Source organism: Nannobrachium achirus (genome assembly GCF_963921795.1).
Source record: "Nannobrachium achirus genome assembly, chromosome: 10".
NCBI lineage: Eukaryota > Metazoa > Chordata > Actinopteri > Myctophiformes > Myctophidae > Nannobrachium > Nannobrachium achirus.
Window position 1 is genome coordinate 23531274 of NC_137819.1, and position 21410 is coordinate 23552683.

General features: G+C 42.6%; 2 protein-coding genes across 2 annotated transcripts in view; one reads left to right on the plus strand and one right to left on the minus strand.

Moving 5' to 3' along the window:
* The window catches only part of tmem64 (transmembrane protein 64), a 53947-nt gene extending 33695 nt beyond the window's left edge, over nucleotides 1–20252 (minus strand). Inside the window, exons 1-2 of the mRNA XM_080735852.1 lie at nucleotides 19599–20252; nucleotides 17630–18525 (exon numbers count right to left, since the gene is read on the minus strand). Coding sequence (XP_080591978.1) covers nucleotides 17630–18382 — 753 coding nt within the window. The 5' untranslated portion in view covers nucleotides 18383–18525; nucleotides 19599–20252. The remainder of the gene's footprint in view (nucleotides 1–17629; nucleotides 18526–19598) is intronic.
* necab1 (N-terminal EF-hand calcium binding protein 1) overlaps nucleotides 19955–21410 on the plus strand; it is a gene marked incomplete at both ends in the record, with an annotated part of 112051 nt that continues 110595 nt past the window's right edge. The window contains 2 exons of the mRNA XM_080735336.1: nucleotides 19955–20149; nucleotides 20886–21163. Of these exons, the coding sequence (XP_080591462.1) occupies nucleotides 19955–20149; nucleotides 20886–21163 (473 nt within the window). The remainder of the gene's footprint in view (nucleotides 20150–20885; nucleotides 21164–21410) is intronic.

Genomic DNA, 21410 nt, shown 5'->3' on the forward strand with positions numbered 1-21410 from the left:
TCCCTCGCCTGTTTTCACCTATTGTTGCTCAGACCGCAGGCTTTGTCAGCTCTCCCTGACCTCCGCGAAGGTCAGCATCCAAATATTCCAGCTATGGGAGGAAGCCCAGATGTCAGGGCTGGAACGCTTTAGTCAAAGCAAAGGATTTTTTGATTTTTTTTTTTTTAACTTGAACCTTTAACTATTTAAAAATAGCAGCTTTACAAGCTCACAGCGCGGCACTCGGTGACGCGCTGTGAGCTTGCAGTTGCAGATATGCTATTTTTTTTTTTAATCGGGAAAATAGTCTTTGAATATTTTTGACACGATTCTATAAATGTCATCTAAATCCTTCTTCTAAATCAGTGGTTCTCAAACCTCTTCATGTCAAGGACTCCCAAAATTACATCTATTTGGACCCCCATCTCAAAATATGTTGTTCCAGGGACCACCCAGAAGGAAATATTTGAGTTACAAATGTTAGCTTAAAATATATATATAAAAATAAAAATAAAATATTTTTCAAAAATAGCAGATCAACAAGCTCGCAACGCTGCACTCGGTGCCGCGCTGTGAGCTTGTATATCTGTGATTTTTTGATAGTTAAAGCATAAAATAATAGTTAAAGTGGTTTGTGATCTTAATGGGTTAAAATAAATCAACTGAATTTCTGGGTGATTTTAAGTACCGGTAAGTAAACGCTGCATTACGTGATTATGGTGTTAATATGTCATTTGATAACGGGACAATTTAAAAAGGAACCCGCCTCGATTCAATCAATATTCGGCATTCCAAGGTCATTTGTAATATCAAATAATAATGGCCTTGGTATTTGACATATTCCCCAGTTCCAGGTCCCTGTGGTGATCTAACTGGTGTATTCATTAGCATTTTAAACCTATGTGGAATATGGAATAGAGCAGCTGTGCAACTATCGATTATTTTCTTAGTGATTATTCTAATGAGTACTTTGATTGAGAAAAGTTTTTATAAATCATTTAATTTTTATATATCAATGAATCGACGTAGTCCGGTCGTTTCGGGCAGTATTTTGAAGGAATCGTGCACTTTATGAACATTTGGCACACAGTTAGAACATGCCCTATGGAAGTTTTGTGGGGGCTGTTTCTTGGAAAGGAATGTTTTTCGTGCAAAACAAATGATTGCATTGGATTCAGAATCCCGAAAAACACCTAGTTTGACCCCTCACATGCTACTTAAAGCATATTTATTTTTTGTATTATTTTACTGTATAGTAAAGTCTATGAGAGCTTCTTTCATAACGTGCACGATGTTTGTCCAAAACGCTCGGACTAACGTGAAAATAAGTACATTATATTCATTTTAATCAACTAAATCAGTTAGCCTTCTTAGCACTGTTATTACACGTGTCATACAATGGCATTAGCAGTAGCACAATGTCATTGTATGACACGATTAGTTTGATTATCTGCTGAATCCATAATTGTGATGATATCATACGATTCTGAATGAGGGAGTATTCTCTGCTCCAAGGCATGGGGGAAGGGAAATTGCTTTTACAGCTTGCCCCAGGTGATGACTAGTCAGATGGCTTTGATGAGTGTACGGGGGGGAGAGCTCAAGGGCACTTCCGACAAATTGGGGCGGGGCAAGGCGAGGGTTTCGAACCAGCGACCTTCTGATTCCCAGACGGCCTCTCTACCCGTTCAGTTAGACCAGGGGCCTTCAACGTTTTCAGGCCAAGAAACCCTTAGTTGAGAGAGAGATGAAGCAGGGACCCCCACTACCTTTTCATAGATTCCATATAGTTTCATCGTTTGACAGCACCATCATCAGTGTATTTTGGATTCATGTCAATTTGTGTTATCAGATATTTAACCACTTGAACCATCAATACTTAACTCATACAGTGCCAAACGACTTTTAGATCAACATTCTTACTATGGACTTCCCTGCCAGACGACTTAAATCGACTTTGACTTAGAAAAAAAACAAAACATTTTTTTTTTTTGATTTTTTTGATTTTTTTTGATTTTCTTTTTTTTTTGGACCCCATTAAATCTAGTAAACATGATTTCAATCGCGATTTTGCATGTTCCACCCCCCATACAACCCCATCTTTCATACAGGGCAGCCATCTTTGCTTACATAATGTAAAACATAATGGCTATTATCTCAAGAATGCCTGAACGGATTTCCAATCTTTTTTTTTTGTTTGAAAGCTGTGAACAGCCTGCACAAACATGGTGCATGATCTGTGCATGGGCGTGCATGATCTGTGCACTATAAATTACATGGAAGTCTATGGAGATTTTCTGGCAATAATGCCACTCGAGGGCAAATTTAATTGGCAGTAACTGAGAACTTGACCTTTCACTCTGTACTTAGTTTGCTCTTTTACCGTCTACACCAAAATTATTTGCCGAAAATAGCCGATCTACAAGCTCACAACGCCGATGCTATTTTTGTCCAAAGTTCACGAAATATGGATATATATTTATAGAGGACCCCCTGTAGTAACTCTGAAGACCCTCTAGGGGTCCCGGACCCCCTGTTGGAGACCCCTGAGTTAGACTGTTGCATTTTTCGACAGTCTAAGGGGAAATAATTCAATAAGTCATCTCTCCTCTCTCGGTTAGCTTTATTCTAATCTCTCAAGACATGTTCTGCTGACGGCAGGATCTGTCAGCTCCTACTGCCTTAAACGTGTAAAGCAGTGTTTCTCAACCACTGTGCCTGGGGACCTTTGGTGTGCCCCTGAGAAGGGTCAAGTGTGCCCCTTGAAACTGCTTGAAAGCCAGTATTGTATTTATCATTTTAAAAATGATTTAAACTAGTAAAATTAATGGTAAGGAAAACATTTTTGAAAAAAGGTAGGTCGCTTATCTTTTAAATAAGGATAACATGCCCTCATAACCCCTCTTTTTTGTTGCGGTCCATTTATGTTTTTGCACGTGTTAAAAAAGATGTAAAAAAAAAAGAAAATTATTGCAACTATGGATATAAAATGTGAATTATGAATTTAAATCATTGCAATAAAAAGTATTAAAAAAAATAAACTAGTGAAAAGCCGATCTACAGGCATAGATCTGCTGTTTTCACTACTGTTGTGCGACAGCCTTGTATGATGAAGCAGGGCTTTACTTTGTGAAGAAACGTACACATTTGAAACTTGGAGATACAAGGTTTCTTCCCGGCAGTGACGATATTTACACCTCCGTATTATGTTGGTGTGCCCATGCAGAAAAAAGGTTGAGGAACACTGGTGTAACGTTGTTGTTGGAAGGAAGGGAGAAAACACAGAAGCGCAACTGAAGGTAGTGGACAGAATAGGGGAGGAGCCAAACCAGAGTTGAGCCCCCTTTTCATTCAGAAGTCTCATTCAAAACATGCATACATCAGTGGTACTGAACTGTGCACAGACGAACATCACACAGGTGAAATAGCCGATCTACAAGCTCACAACGTGTCACGTTGTGGGCTTGTAGATCAGCTATTTCCGGCTAGGGATGGGACGATAAGAGATATATTATCTTTTATCGTGATAAAAAAAAACTAACGATAATCGTATTGTGGAGATTTAATTCATCGTGATATCGTCCTCCGTCATGCACTGTGATCAATTCACTTTTTATTTGCCGAGCTGCATATTCGGTACCACTTAAACCCTCTATAATTGCTAAAAGGTACTTACAGTATAATATACGTACTTGATACAGTCTTTTTCCACTGTTTATCAAATGTCTTTGCCAAAAAATAGCCAATCTACACGCTCACAACACGTCGCAACGGCTATTTTTTGGCAAACGTTCCGCCCCAGGATAATGGATTTTGATTGTCTCGACAATATCGTAATTTATTTTGTCACAATAATCGTGATATGAAATTCTCATATCGTCCCATCCCTATTTTCCGGCCTGGACTAACGTGCGTGCCAGACTTAAAAATGCATACACACGAGAGGCCTAAGTAACTAATCACGGGCACGCAGGCCCGAGAAACAAGAGAGCGATGCGTCCTTCTAGACCGGCACTCTTTTCCAGCTTTTCTGCTGTGTGTTTTTAAGGGATGAAGAGTGGGCGACTACGCTTCCCCCGAGGCACACACAGCTATAGAGGAAGCGGGCATCTTGCTGACTTAACCCGTTCAGAACGGGTACACATTTTGTGTATCATTATTTTATGCTTTAACTATTGAAAAATAGCAGATCTACAAGCTCACAGCGCGGCACCGAGTGCCGCGCTGCGAGCTTGTAGATCTGCTATTTTTGAAAAATCGTGAAAATTAGAATTTTGACCCGATTCTATAAGTGTCTTTTGAATCCTTCTAAGGTTTTTTTTTTTAAAAACCCATGTTTCTATGTCAGCAATCTGGCCAGCCATTGTCAAAGAAAAGGTCCTTTTCACTTAACTGGAGCTCAGTTAGTCTGTTCTTGAGAGACTACTATGTCAGTGGTTCTCAAACCTTTTCATGTGAAGGACCCCCAAACTGATTTGGCCACGGACCCGCATCTCAAAATATTTAGTGCCAGGGACCACCCAGAAGCAAGATTTGAGTTACAAACGTTCGCTTTGAAAATACATATATTCAAAGATTTGCACACATTTTCATGACTTTTTCAAAAATAGCAGATCTACAAGCTCGCAGCGCGGCACTCGGTGCCGCGCTGTGAGCTTGTATATCTGCTATTTTTCACTGGTTAAAGCATTCAATAATTTCTAGGCCTAAATGGGTTTTTGTACGCTGGGTATTTTCAGTCAACAGGCAACAACACGCAGCTATATGTAGCCATCCATTGCCATGATAGATGACTCTCTCCTCTCCTGTCCGCTGGGTTCATTTTTTCTTTCCGAAACAGATATACACTACAGGCATATCCTACAACCAGCGCTTCTCAAAGTTTTTCATGTCAACCCCCAAAATGTAAATGTGCATTAGGCCACGGACCCCCACTTGAGAAGATTTTGTGCCCATGGACCGACCCCATGAGAGAAAGATTTGTATTGTTAAGACATTTTAAAATGTGTTAAAAAAAATCTAGGAATTCTTCCAACATATTTCAAAAATAGCAGGTCTAAAAGCTTGCAAACGTGGCACGCTGAGAGCTTGTATGTTGTAGCTATTTTTTTTTTAATAGACAAACCATAAAATAGGGGGAAAGAATGTGATTGTTTCTCATTTTGCTGGGGACCCCCCCAAGGACCCCTGGGGGTTCCCGGAACCCACTTTGAGAACTACTGTCCCAACAATATACAAAATAAAATAAAATAAAAACAGTTACACGTGTGATTATCAACCTGGAGACTGAACATCATTGTCACCCAGGGGATTGTGGTCATTGTAGTCATAAGAAATCGCCAGCATATTGTGTCTAAAAAGACATATTTAGCCACTTGAACGCATGCCCCAACCACTGAAATCAAGGTAATTAAAATCACAAGAAAAATAGAAAGAAGTAAATGAAAACATTTTGCCACTTCTTGTGGTGGTGTACTGTTAAAGGTTGATGCTAGCCAGAGCGGCTACGTAATGAAGTTTTAGTTCAACCTAAGGATGGCACACCTCATTAATCATACATTTGACCTGGCATAGCGGTACGCTGCAGTGCACCCACCCCGCTATAAGCTACTTACAAGTACAATTTACAATTTAGGCACTCGTCCAGAGCGACTTACAAGGCGAACACTACATCAAATGTATAGAGCAGGGGTCTTCAACAGGGGCTCACAACACCTTGCACATTGTGAGCTTGTAGATCGGCTATTTCCGGCTAGCTTTGGTGTAGAGGGGGAAACAAAGCAGACTAAGTAAAGTACAGAGTGAAAGGTCAAGTGTTTTAAGTACTGACAGTTCAAGTGGTTAAATATCTGAAAACACAAATTCACATGATTGCAAAATACACTGATGATTGTGCTGTCAAAAGATGAAACTATATGGAATCAATTAACAGGTTGTGGGGGTCCCTGCTTCATCGCTCACTCAACTAAGGGGTCCTTTGTACTGAACACGTTGAAGACCCCTGGTACAGTATAGACTGTAGTGTCTCAGTAATCCAGGATCATAAGTAAACCAATAACCTAGCATCATATTAACCTATTAGACACAGTATAATATTTAAATAAATAATTATCTACATTGAAACTTTACAAAACACTATGGGATCGGGATGCGAGGTCAACATGAACCTGTTAGTCAAGTGCTATGGTGCAAAGAGTCGGAAGAGGTGAGTCTTCAGATTAGCCCTATTCACGGCCCGCCCACTCAGCATCCCCCTGGTGCTGAAGTCACGTTTTGAAGGGGAAACCCTTCTAAAAGCCCATAGAGTTAACACAGAATTCGCAAATTTAATGCAATTTCCGAATAGTAAAGTATAAAATATGGCTAGCATGATCAAGAACACAAGATAGTAAAAGGCACAAAGCATTATAATTTACTTAACCCTTCGAAATAATGATTTGTTGGCTTTAAGTCCAGCTATTTCTGTTATAGTTTCCCCTTCTAAAATGACGTCAGCACCAGGAAGTTGCTGAGAAATTTGCTGAGTGGGCGGGCCGTGAATAGGGCTAATTACGGCAGAAAATTGGTGAGTTTGTTCCACAGTTTGGGAGGCAGAAGGGAGAGGTGTGGAGCGTTGCAGATGTTTTAGGGAAGGTTCAAACAGCTTCCCTGTGTTAGCTGATCTGAGACTGAGTGTCAATGATTAAGAATAGAGCCCAAACCCATATTTGGTTTGGCCTATAATATATGGATAATTATTTGACTTGTTTGATGAAGTTGGATGACAATGCAAATATGCAGCTGTTGGGTCCTGATCTTTGACCAGTTCCACGAACATGAACTGCTACACACACATGGCCACGCACGCACGCACGCACACAAACAAACACACGCACCACCGCTAACTTCAAACATGGTTTTGATTTTTTATTAGTAGTATTACTTTATACAGGCTGAAGGGGTTAAATAAAATAACATTCTGTTTGTGCTCATCGTATAACGTTCTAATTGCAAGTTAATTAAATAGTTACTGTTTTTATTTATCAAATAGGTTGATAGGTTAGGGTTAGTCTATTAGTATTTTTGTTTCTTATAAATTAAATGTTCTCGAAATAGACATTTAATAAGGATGTTCACATTTATTTCAAGATTGAACACTTTTCTTTTCACAATAAATGGTAAAAGAACATCTGTGGTCTAACGACTCTCTAAGATCCAACGCCAAACTGTGTCACGGGTCGGCCTCTAATTGAGCAGGGTAATCAGCCACGTCTAAATTATTCATGCTCTGAGTGAAGGTCAAGTGCGTCAGGTTCAACTGTAGGAGTGTAGAGTAGTGCGGTGACCTTGTGCTGCAACACTGGCTTTCAGACAGGCAGACAGTATGGAGACAGAGACTAGATCACTGAGCTCACTTTTTAAACCAGTGGTTCTCAAACTGTGGAAAAACCAAAGTCGGAAACGGAGCACAATCAATTCAATGATAATTCAAATAAACGTGATCTGATTCTGAAAAGGGTGGGCTGCGTGGGAACTACAATAGGGATGGGACGATATCAAAATGTCATATCACGATTATTGTGACAAAAGAAATCACGATTTACGATATTAATAATAATCAAAATCCATTATCCTGGGGCCGAAAATTTGCCAAAAAATAGCAGATCTACAAGCTTGTAGATCGGCTATTTTTTGGCAAAGACATTTGATAGTGTGAAAAAAGGAGGGGCATAGTTCTGCCGAAGTAAAACTTCCTATGATTGGCCGCTAGTTGCGCTGTTTTCCCCCCCGGCCGATCGCAAAAAGAATTGTTCTCCATTGGATCCCATTAATTTTCCCCTTTCGTGTTCTGACCTTAATTAACATTTTCATGAATACTTTATGGTTCCTATCGCTAGTTAAACATTGCCTTTCAATCACCATCATATGCGTTTTGACGAAATTTGGTCCAATTTATTTTAAAATAAATTATAAAGTTGCGGGGGGCGTGGCCAACTAAACTGATACCAGCCGGCTGTGTTCTTCTTCGTGTGCTGTATTTCGGGAGGCTCCGACCACATTCTCCCATGTATCCCTGTGGTTGCACTTGACCGTTGGCAGCCAATAGCATCCTTTGGTGCCTTTCCCTTTTGATGGCAACACCCATGCCAAGGACCCATATTGTGTCATTTGCGCTGCATAGAAACCAATGGCTTCGCTTTGTCCATATATTTTATACAGTCTATGGAAAAAAGACTGTATCGACTATCAAGTACGTATATTATAAGTACGTTTGACCAATTATAGAAGGTTTAAGTGGTACCAGATATGCAGCTCTGCAAATAAAAGGTGAATTGATCCCAGTGCATGACGGAGGACGATATCACAATAAAAGAAATCTCTACGATACGATTATCGTGAGTGTTTTTTTATCACGATAAACGATAATATCGCGATCGTCCCATCCCTAAACTACAAGCCTGACTAAGTGTCTGCTATTCACTCCAAATGTTCGCCCCAGAATAGGGGCAGGGGTCTTCAACGTTTCTCACGCCAAGGACCCCTTAGCTGAGAGAGAGATGAAGCAGGGACCCCCCCCCCCCCCCCCCCCACCACTACATATTGTATAACTGTGTTGCAGGTTTTTCATAGATTTCATAGACTTGTTTGACAACACTATCATTGTGTAATGTTGTGTTGGATTCATGTTCATGTGTACTTTCAACACTCAAACTCTATAGAAAAAAGACACACACATTTGCTGAAAATAGCCGATCTACAAGCTTTTAGCTATTTTTAGCTAATGTTCTCATCAGAATAGGGATGCTAGGGTTCAAGTGGTTAATGTAAAAAGATAATACTATCACACTTGGCGGCCCCCCCAGAAGTAACTCTGAGGACCCCCTTTTTAAGACCCTTGCACTAGGGTTCAAGAGATTAACCGTCCCCTCCCCACCAATCATAAAGCTGCTGGTACCTGTGTGTAACTCTAGATATGAATGGAGCAGATTAGATAGATAGATAGTTACCTACTCCTCCCGCGAGGCAAATTCAGATATCGCAGCCCAACCCAGCTGCTTTTTTCAGCTTAACCCAGCTGAACCCAGTGCAGCCCACAAGGAGCGCGAGGGGGGGAGCAGTGATAGCTGGAGCGGGGAATCGTACCTGCGACCTCTGGGGTCTCCGGAGTCCTAGGTATGGACACTAACCACTCAGCCATCACTGCTCATCTCACTGCTATAGGGATGGGACGATACGCGATATTAAACACTCACGATAATCGTATTGTGGAGATTTAATTGATCGTGATATCGTCCTCCGTCATGCACTGGGATCAATTCACCTTTTATTTGCCGAGCTGCATATCCGGGACCACTTAAACCCTCTACAATTGGTAAAAGGTACTTACAATCGTGGCTAAAAGTATTGGCACCCTTGCATTTGTAAAACAGAAAAAAAATAAACATTCTTCCAGAAGCTTAGCAAATGAAAACATATTTTGCATCAACATACAGTATTTGGTTTGCAGAGGAACAAACATAAAACTAGAATGGATACAGAATCCTAGCTCATTCTACACAGAAATTTGCATAAATACTTAAATACAGTGTAGTTGAATTTCAAGCAGGCTATTCACCTAGAACTCACCTGTGGTGAGTCCAAGTTGACTTTAATCTTTAGTAACCACTAATCCACCCAGTTTAAATGGATTAAATCCCTCATTCTGCTGCTTTGTGTCACACACTGAGCATAGACCAAATCAAAAAGGAGAGAATTGTCAGGATAGTAAGAGAAAGTTAGCCTATTGCTATATCAATCTGGGAACTAAATCTAAATCACTAGCTTTCTTCGCAAATGTGTTCATAAAGGTGTCTACTATCACCTCTGAACTTTGTCAAACCCAACTCCCTTGACATACTTTGTGGGAGCGAATCAAAGTTATTGGGTATCCCGAGGGCCTGGGATTAAAGGGGAAAAAATAAAAAATGGCCAATATGAGCGTATGAGGTGTGTAATTTGGGTATTTTTGGGCTGCTGAATCCATTCCAACCATTCGTTTTCAGTTAAAATGACTCCTTGGCCATAAAATAGGCCATACATACCTAATTTTGTGTGTCCATGAGACATATAATATTGGCAATAAAAAAAAAAGGTTGGAGTAGTGTTTGAATTCATGAAAACTATTCAAGATCAGGTGGGTAATCACACATGACACACAGGATAACATGATACAATCTGACAAGGAACATTCAAACACAGGGTTTAAAACATAGGGACTAACAGGACACAGGTGAACTCGAATGACATGATTGGCTAAGCCTTAGCCAATTAGGCCTTTTTTATGGCCAATGAGTCATTTTTACTTATAACTAATGGTTGGAATGGATTCAGCAGCCCAACAATACCCTAATTACACACTTCATACGTTCATATTGGCCATTTCTTATTTTTCCCCCTTTAATCCCAGGCCCTGGGTATCCCGATACCCCCAACTTTGATTGGCTCCCACAAAGTATGTCAAGGGAGTTGGGTTTGACAAAGTTCAGAGGTGATAGTAGACACCTTTATGAACACATTTGTGAAGAAAGCTAGTGATTTAGATTTAGTTCCCAGATTGATGTAGCAATAGGCTAACTTTCCCTTACTAGGAGGTCAGAGATCAGATTGCAGCCAAACGTGGACAATCTGAAGGCTCCAAGTCCTTCTCCAGAGACCTTGATTTTCCTTCACTATGCACAATATAAAGGATTGTGTTTTGTGTGTTTTTTTAAACAAATGCAAGGGTGCCAATACTTTTAGCCACGACTGTATAATACACGTACTTGATAGAGTATTGTTTTTCACTCTATCAAATGTCTTTGACAAAAAATAGAGCTATTTTTTTGTGAGCTTGTAGATCTGCTATTTTTTGGCAAATGTTCCGCCCCAGGATAACAGATTTTGATTATCGCGATAATATCGTAAATCGCGATTTCTTTTGTCACAATAATCGTGATATGACATTTTTTATATCGTCCCATCCCTGCTCACTGCTCCTCTCAGCATCATGTGGAGCAGAGGTGTGTGAAATTACGTACTTTTCACCACTGGAAGTACTTTTACTTTAGTAAGAGTAGCAAACTTCTTATCTCCATATTGTTACTTTGTGTTTTTTTTTTTCTTTTTTTTTTTTTTATTAACCCCTACTTAATCATCTGTCTCTTGTGCATAATGTCCCATTTCACAAATTAATTTTGATATTTGATATTTCAGAAAATAGCCAATCCACAAGCTCACAATGTGTCACGATGCGACGTGTTGTGATCTTGTAGATCACACGGGGTTAATGTACGTTTTGTAATAATAATAATCAAATAATTGTGGTCAAAAACTACTTCACATTTAAATGGGAACTACTTTAACTTTTTTTGAATACAGGTAGTTAAAGTATTAGTAGTTAAGTAATTAAGTAGGAAACACAAGTAGATTTGTATTCTGAGTAAATGTACTCAAATACAATACATGTACTCAGCACTGACGTTGAGCCTACTTTGAAAAGATAGTAAAAGTGTGCCAGGAGAAGAAATGGAACAGCACTTAAAGGTTGTGTAATAGATATGACACCTCTCCAGCGCTACAGTGTGTGCCGCACAACCTAGCCCAGTTATTTGGGGAGTTCAGAAGAAGTGTCCTGAATAAAGAACAACTCCAACAGGACACCAGATTGATCAAATGACCGATGTCTCTCTCTCTCTATGGGCCGCTAAAAACAAACAGGTCACAATTTGATGGAACGAATGCAGTGGTTTCTGAAGCATTTACATGTGAAGGAAAGGACAGACCCCTTAATAATGTATTCAAAATTATTCACACAAGAAAAAGAAGAAATATAGGTTCAAGTGCTTAAACTGATTTAGTTTTTGAGGCAATAATCTGATGACCGGGTCAACCAATCGGTCAATAGAGGACTCGGTATAGGAAACTCAATTAACGTTATGGGTAGGGAGGCCATCTGGTAATAAGAAGGTCGACGGCTGGTGGGGCTGGTCCCCCCCCCCCCCCCCCCCCCACACACACACACACACACACACCTGCCCGCCCCCATGATGTCCACTTCAAGATTTTTTTTTTAAATCTTTCAAAAATAGCCGATCTGCAAGCTCACACTGAGGAGCCCCCCCCCCCCTTTATTATTAGGCCACAGACATTTACACAGAGAGATGATTTTTCCAAACTCTATAAAAACTGTATTGTTCAGCTTTTATCCAAAATAGCAATACAAGCTCACGCTACAGATGATCGCCTGTTTTTGAATAGCCGCGGGAAAAAAAGGACTTATACGTATGTGACCACCAAAGGGGTGTCGGGGCTATAGGGATGGGACGATATGAACATTTCATATCACGATTATTGTGACAAAATAATTTTTTTTTACGATATTATCACGATGATCAAAATCCATTATCCTGGGGCGGAACATTTGCCAAAAAATAGCAGATCTACAAGCTCGAGCTTGTAGATCGGCTATTTTTTGGCAAAGACACTTGATAAGAGAGTGAAAAAAGACGTATCGATTACGTATATTATAAGTACCTTTTACCAATTATAGAGGGTTTAAATGGTACCGGATATGCAGCTCGGCAAATAAAAGGTGAATTGATCCCGGTGCTTGATGGAGGACGATATCGCGATACATTAAATCTCCACGATATGATTATCGTGAGTGTTTTTTATCACGATAAACGATAATATCGCGTATCGTCCCATCCCTAGCCGGGGCCACACGTTGAGAACCAACTGGTTTACAGTATATCAGGCGCAGAGCTACTGTACTGTACTGTACTGGATGCAGAGGTCATTCCAGGGAATGGAAGCCATGCGTGGACAGAATTACTCCACTAACATGATTTAACACCCTACTCTGGCTCTGCCACTTGTTTCTGGGTCTTAAAGGTACAGAGACGTGAAAGGTTTCCCCCCTAAAACAGGGGTCTTGAACGTATTCTTTTTTTTTTTTCTTTTTTTTTTCAGGACAAGGACCTCTTAGCTGGGAGAGTGATGAAGCAGGGCAGGGACCCCCCCACTACATGCTGTATGAAATTGGGTCGCAGATTCAACTTAACACATCTGGTGCCAACCCCGAGTTTCCCGAGTTTGTATTGATACCAACGCTGTGCCAACCCCGAGTTTCCCGAGTTTGGGCCGTTTTTGAAAAAAAAAAAAAAAAAAAAAAAATTTTTTTTTTTCAAATTCTTTTTTTGGACCTCCAGAAATGTATTAGGCATGATCGCGATCGCGAAATTGCATGTTTAACCCCCATACCAACCCATTCTTTCAAACATGGCAGCCATGTTTGTTTACATCTGAAGAAAACATAATGGCCCATAAATCATGAATGCCTGAACGGATTTCCAAGCGGATTTTTTTGTTTGAAAGCTGTGAACGGCATCTACACACGTGGTGCATCATCTAGGCATGGGCGTGCACTTTTTACACAATTGCACAATTACATGGAAGTCTATGGTAACCATGGCAACGCGAGACATTGAAGAGAAAAAATCATTGCAACATAAGTGTTAAAGGGATATTTCACTTTCAAAAAAACGTTTTGTCATTTTATCGTCTAGTCAGGCTCTTGAGAACACCCTGGACAGTTTTTGAATTTCTTCATTCGGTATTTAGATATTTGATAATTCATTTCCCTCCATCCAGGACCTTCCTATACAAACCCATTATAACTTCAATCTCCATTTTAACCATGATAGATTCAATGAAAACAACCGTCCTTTTTTCTGGTAACTCCTGAGTCCTGATACCCTCCGAATACGTGAGCAGGCCGTGTTTTTCCGATAACTTTTTTCATTTATTTTTTATAATCTTTTATTGTATTTAATAATTTTCATTTCCCCAAAAGATTAATAGAAATTCGGAGGGTGTCAGGAGTCACCAGAAAAAAAGGACATTTGTTTTCATTGAATCTATCATGGTTAAAGGAGCATGAAACACAAAATCACCTTTTCTATAAATATATATTATATAAATGAGTCACTTGTGATAGGGAGCAGTGATATGGTTCAATTTGCCCATAGGCTTGGGGATTCAGAGCTTTCTGCTGTCTCTGTAGCTATTTCTGTGTACTTCCAGTTTCTAGGTCCAAAAGAAATCTTTCGCGCCACTCATTAAATATTAGCTATCAATGTTCTGTGGTGTAACGTGACGTAGGCATATCTAATTAATATTAACGTTTGTTTTACAGAATCGTATCAAGGGGGGGCGTGGTTTCACTGTATGCTTGTTTGCCAGAGAGAAGAGCAGGCTCTCTCCTCAACGGACAGTTACACTGTGTGGTGCCTGTGTTATTTTCTGTGTAGTGTAGCCTGTGTGTGTGTGTGTGTGTGTGTGTGTGTGTGTGTGTGTGTGTGTGTGTGTGTGTGTGTTTGCGTGCGTGTCGTGACAGTGCACGCACACACACAACGTCCACACACGGAAAACAGCAGATCTACAAGCTCACAACGCGTCGCGAAAGCGACGCGCTGTGAGCTTGTATATCGGCTATGTATGTAGCCTAGCTAATAGCCGTAGAGCCGAAACCAACGTGTTTACATGGTTGAGAAGCTATTGCTGCTACGGCTGTTAGCTAGGCTACATAGCTACATAGCTAATATACAAGCTCACAACGAGCTTGTAGATCTGCTAGTTTTCGTGTGTGGACGATGTGTGTGTGCGCGCACTGTCACGACACACACACGCACGCACACACACACAGTCACTCACACACACACACTACACAGCAAATAGCTATAGTGATAGCCTAGTAGCGTCCATTCTTCACTGGTTCCGTGGTCCATAGCTGGATAAAAGCTCAGACAGCTTGTTTGTAAAATACCTGCACATTTAAATTAGTTATGTAACCTGGAGTTGCCGAATCTTTATACTTTTTCCACCTCCAATGGCTGGTTTTAAAAAATGTTTCCGAAATGGAACAGCAACTGCCCACTGCTGACAGCTTCGCTCTGTCTCTCTCTGATTCTGATAGAAGACGCATTACTCCGCCCCTCGCCCCCACAACGGCAGATAACCACGCCTACATTTTAGAAATCTTTTCATATCTCAAGTCTGATAAAACAAATAAAGAGGCGGGGTTTCTGACCCCTTTAAAATGGAGTTTGAAGTTACAATGGGTTTGTATAGGAAGGTCCTGGAAGGGGGAAAATGGGGGGAAATGAATATCAAATATCTAAATACCGAATGAAGAAATTCAAAAACTGTCCTGGGTGTCCCCAAGAGCCTGATTAGACGATAAAATTACAAAAAGTTTTTTTGAAAGTGAAATATCCCTTTAAATTTTTTGTTTTGATCGTTTGTTTAATGTTTTGATCATTTTTTCCAGAGTCATCTAAACAGAGTTCTGCCATTGCGGGGTCAGAAACAGCGCTGGTCACGTGGTTCATTGTCACTTTACCCCTCATAGACTTCAATGCATTCTGTAAACTTCCGGTTTGCGGTTTGTCACTATACGCCAATAGATGTGTGCGTAGAAGACCTGGCCCCAGGAAGTGAACGAGAGAGACGCAACTCTCAGAATACATGGCTCTGATTTTTTTCTATTAAAGGTAGGTTGGGTTCATGTTAACAGTTCTACTGCCAGATTTATTATTTATTTATTGGGGCTGGTGCCAGCAAAAAGCAGCTTACCTTTGCGATGTTATAGAAAATTATCTATTGATTATTTCCAAACGAATTCTTTTTTACAATGGACACTCATATGTGTACTTTAGCCAAGCTGGCGGCAGAAGGCAGCCTTATGCAAAGAATTAATGTGAATTGGGCCGCTCCGCTTGCCATCCATTCAGAGTATCAGTCCACAGAAAACAGCCAGGAAGTGATTTGGGACTCCATCATTGCTTACGTGCGGTGGATTTTTGAGAGCAGCGTTACGGGAGATGTTTTTACTGTACACGGCGGCACGACCCCTCATCAGCTTACAGTCATCAGACAAGGTAAAAAGAACGAGCCGTATTGGCAGCGCGCTTGGGTCAAAATTGGGGCGAACGGGAACGTCCGAAGCAGTAAAAGAGTTCATGTGTAATGTGTATTGTCAGTGTATTGTGAACTTGATCTTTGGCTGTGTACTTTGTCTGCTAGGTTTTCCCTCTACACACTAAAACTCTTCACCGAAAATAGCTGATCTACAAGCAACTTGTAGATTGGCTATTTTCGGCCAATGTTCCCCCCAGAATAGGGATGGTAAGGAGGTTCAAGGAGTTAATGTAAAAAGAAAACAACAACAAAAGAGTTCCTATCATACAAAGATTTGGCAGTGCCCACTGGTTGAGAACCACTGCCCTAAAACACTCTTCTTGGTGTAGGTCAGTTGGTTTTGTAGCCTGAGATTTTGAGACTGTACTGTAGCCAAGAAGGGATTGGTCCTTACGACGCCAAGCATTCCTCCCGGTTCAAGCCAGCGGCACAATTTATAAAAACAAAAACAAAAAAATTTAGATCTGCAATTTACAACGTAGGCATTTAGCAGACGCCCCTATCCAGAGAGACTTGCAGTACAATTGTGAGATGGGAATAAGCAAGAGCATTGTGTGGTTTCAGGTCAATAAAACAAGGTGATTAATCACATAAGAGTGCAGAGAGAACAAGGCAGTTCCTCACTGGAACCGGGTAAACAACAAACTTTAGCGTCCGTGTAAACAACATTCTGAACAACATTCAGCACAACAATGACGCGGCGCATTATGAGCTTGCAGAGCTGCATTTTCAGGTGGCGCCGCCGCACCGTCGTCGGTTTCGGCCCGAGTATAAAACAGGGATTAAGTGGTTATTAAGTGGCCTTCAGCACGGGGCCAATGAGATTCCGGACACCTGCGCCAAAAGAAGTGCTCTTGAACGCTTGCCATGAACTCTCACAAACCTGAACAATGTGTGTGCGTGCCTGCCTGCCTGCGTGCGTAATATGCGGCTTATGGCACACGACTCCCTGATACTCAATGAAATTCAAATGGAGCGGTAGTGATGCTTAAGCGAGAGCCAGGTGGAAAACCATACATGCAATTTAGATAACGTTTTTTTTTCCTTTCTTTTTTTAATAACGTTTTTACTCTCCGTGTTGAGAACATTCTAGAAACTCGATCTATACACTGCTGGAACAGTGATTTTACCTCGGAGCTTCAATGTTTGTTTACATCAAACTTTGTCTCGCCGTTTGTGGCGACAGACTAGTGACACTAGGTTTCTCTCTCCATTCATTCATTCCCATCTGATCTGGTCGTGCTTTTACTAGTAGTCTCACAGAGAGAGGGATTGTAGCGAGGTTTGTACCTACTCTGCCAACATTCTTCAGAAATGTCCCTGGTACCTTGCTGGCAGACCGGTCTTGCGAGCCAGACTGTTGCCGCCAACAATTTTCAAATGTTTACGGTCATAGTCAGCATTCAGAGATGATGTGGAATAGCGAGACTAATGACAGAATGCAGAAACTATATAACTACTAATCCTACCCGTTCAAAGATATGTTTTTTTTTCCCGATAATATTGCAAATCACAATTTCTTTGGTCACAATAATCGTGACATGACATTTTCATATCGTCCCATCCCTATAGCCTCTGACGTTACCCTCTAACGAAAAGGGCTGACACAGACCTCACAAACGCACGTCAAACCGCATCACAGACACCACAGGACATCACACATGATACTCACCGAAAAAACTGCATTTTGGAGCCCAAAGGGGATGGGCGTGAGTCTCGCTAAGGCCACGACTTTGAGTCCGCTCCCGCCCTCCACCACCCGTATGACGGCGCTGAGCTGCTCGCTGTTGCCCACCTTGTTCAGCACCCAGTCCGTCAGCAGCCGCTTGCACACCAGGTGTGCCACGAAGGTCCCGATGAGCACGCCCACCATGACCAGCCCCATGCCCAGCACGAAACCGTAGAGGTAACCCGCCGCCACGTTGAGCACAATGTAGCCCCAGCTGCACGGGAACGACACGGCGATCAGGCCCACGATGAAGAGCATGGCGCCCACCAGGCCGTCCAGGCTCTCCACCCAGAGCAGCAGGTCCTTGAGGTACTGGCGCACGAGCGCCACGGAGGAGAAGCACACGGCGGTGAGGATGCACGCCAGCAGGGCGCTCTTGAAGCAGCACGTGGTGATGCAGCACGGGTGCCGGAACTCCCCGGTGCCGCCGCCGGAGGCGAACGAGGTCCCCGCGCCGCCGCCGGCCTCGCCGCCCGCGCCGCCGCACTCGAGGTCGGCGTCGGACTTGACCCCGACGACGCCCCGCTCGTCGAAGGCGCTGCAGATGAGGATGTCGATCTTGTCGCACGACTCGTCGGCGGCGGTCCTCTGGAGCCAGCGGTTGAGCTGGATCTGCGCCTTGCCCGCCGCGTGCTTCAGGAGCTTGGAGAAGAGCTGCAGGGTGGTGGCGGCGCCGCCGGACCCCGACGTCCACATGGTGGTGGTGGCGGCGGCCCCCTCCCCCTCGAGAGCAATCTGAGGGGCCGGCCGGAGCTCGGGCCAACCGTCTTTAACCTTCCCTCCTCCTCCTCGGCTTCAGAACGTGCTGGGGAGTCTCGGCGACCCCCGGGTGTCCATTTCTGTGGAGATCAAACCAATAGAATTTCAAACACTTCACACAGAGAATAACTTCACACGGTACTTAGTGATGCAGCGATATATCGGCCACACATCGGTATCGGCCGATGTTTGCCGTTATCGGTCAATATCGGTATCGGCAAATAAAGCTGACATTAACCGATGGCAGTAGCCGATATTTATCTGTTATTGATAAGCATATATTTTGCGCTGGCTATGTTGGTGTGTTGGTTATTTCTCATACAGTTAATATATGTACTGTATATCTCATCTCCAGATTGTGTGTGTTTTGGACCATATTTAATCATACTACAGCATCACACAAAAGTAGCAGATCTGCAAAAACTCGAAACACGGAGCAAATTAACGCAGTTTTGAGCTTGTACTAGATCTGCTACTTTATAATATGAATCCTGAAAAGTAACTGTTTTGGACATATGAGGTTTCCACCGACAGAAACAATATCTATATTTTGTTTATTACAATAGATCATTTTGGAAGTGTCAATCCAAAAAGGCTGACAACATTAATCTCAAAACTATGAGTCTGATCATATAAGCACTTGTATTTATCTAGTGTACAATAGTTTAGTTGGTGCAACAGTTAATACTTGAAATGACAACAATGATTTCAAATATTTACAAAATAGCACATCCATAAGAACACAATTGTTATTTCGTGACATTGATATGGAAATATATTAGAATTGTTCTCACATATGAATATAAAAAAGGCACTTTTTGATTGTTCAAAAAAAATAGTAATTGATAGAATAGGACACAGCTGAGAAGATAATCGGTGTAGCTGCCAGCTCTACAACTACTAGGTGTACTACATCAGTGGTTCTCAAAGTGGATTCCAGGGACTCTGTGGGTTCCTTTAGGGGGTTCTAAATTGATCCATACAAGTCTGTAACTCTGACAGTGTACAAATGGAACCAAATGAACCCATTAGGGTTCATTTGGTTCCATTTGTACACTGTCAGAGTTAAGGGGAGACCTTGAAATGTGTCATTTTGAGAAACACTGTCTGTACTACATGTTACACACACACACACACACACACACACGCTTACATAGGTCGGTATGCAGTCTGTCTGGAACACACGCCATTCTGTGCTTCTTTAAAACGTGGACTTCAACTGACAGGAGGAGGGGATGAGGGGGGAGAGGAGGGGGGAGGCGGGGGGGTCGTGGAAGGAGAAAATAAAAATAGCACGATCCGACCGTTACAAATCCCCGGGTTTCAATTGAATCCGTGCAAAACTTTTTTTCCTCCTCGGTCCTCGGTTCGGCGGGTGGTTGTTGTCTTGGCTCTGGGTTGGTTGGCCGTCTCTGCCTGCCTCCTGGTTGACTTGAGGGGATTTAGTAGTGTAATGCTCCCTTGCTTTCCCCAGAAGCTCCGGCTAAAACCGACGGTTAGCATCGATCAATGCAGCGGCTACTGGCGACGCTGCCTGCGGGGACAAAGTCCTCCTGTGTCCCCCCCGGTCCCATCATCATCGCAGCAGTAAGTAGCAGCAGCAGCAGCCAGCCAGCCAGCCAGCGGGGCTACGGGCTACAGTCAAGCCGAGCCAGGCGTCCTCTGCAGCGGATCTCTGTCCCCCGGACGCACCGCCACACCACCGTAACCGTTTAATAACGGTCTCTCTGTGACAGTATACACAGTAGAGACGCAGGGAGGATCGCGATATAGAAGCCCGTTTGTGTTGTTGTGATCCAGCCAGCTGTGTGTGTATTTTCCTATGAATGTGTGTGTGCGTGTGTTGTTGCTTGCTGCACACACACACCAGCCACTGTGTCTGTCTGTTTGTGTCCCACAATGCCAAGGAGCCCCACACTGCCACGTGACCTGCAGCCAATCACATGGCCCCCCGATGGCCATCGCGAGAACCCCGAAGAATCTCGCCCCCCCCCCCTGCACGCACGCACGCACGCACGCACGCACACACACACACACACACACACACACACACACACACACACACACGATTCAATTTCAATTCAAAGGAGCTTTATTGGCATGAGAAAACATATGTTTACATTGCCAAAGCAAGTGTCAAAGTCAAATAAAAACAGTTGAAAATGGGGAACATAATATACACAGTTGGAGGGGGTACAGCATTGTGTAAACAGAGCATTGTGTCATTTTATATATAAAGGGTTATAAAGCTTTTGGAACAAATAGCAGCAGTGTTTTTTTTCTTCTTCTCAATAGCCTACAATTTAAATAGTATAGACTCTAGAGCAGGGGTGGGCAACTTTGATGATGGCGAGGGCCACTATATTTCCACCTTCACTCCAGAGGGCCACATTGCCCTCTTGTCTTAAATGACTACAGACCAGTTGCTTTGACCTCACAGGTCATGAAGGTCTTTGAGCGGCTGGTACTGAACCACCTGAGACCAAAAGTTATTGAACACCTGGACCCCCTTCAGTTTGCTTATCAGGCCAACATCGGGGTAGATGATGCCATCACCTACATGCTCAACAAGGCCCTCACCCACCTCGAAGATCTGGGCTCCACAGTCAGAATCATGTTTTTTGACTTCTCCAGCGCCTTCAACACTATCCAGCCTCTTCTGCTTGCGGAGAAGCTCGCGCTGATGGGGGTGGAAAGGGGCCTGGTTGCATGTACTCTGTACTCTCTCCTTTCCTGTTCACTCTCTACACTTCTGATTTCCGCTTCAACTTCAAGACCTGTCATCTACAGAAGTTCTCAGAGGATACTGTGGTGGTAAGCCAGATCTCTGGTGAAAACACGTCTGAGCATGATGGTGTGGTGAAGGACTTTGTGCAGTGGAGCGAGGCCAACCATCTCCGGCTTAATGCTAGCAAGACCAAGGAGATGGTCGTGGACTTTCGTACGACTAATTGTGTTCCCCCGG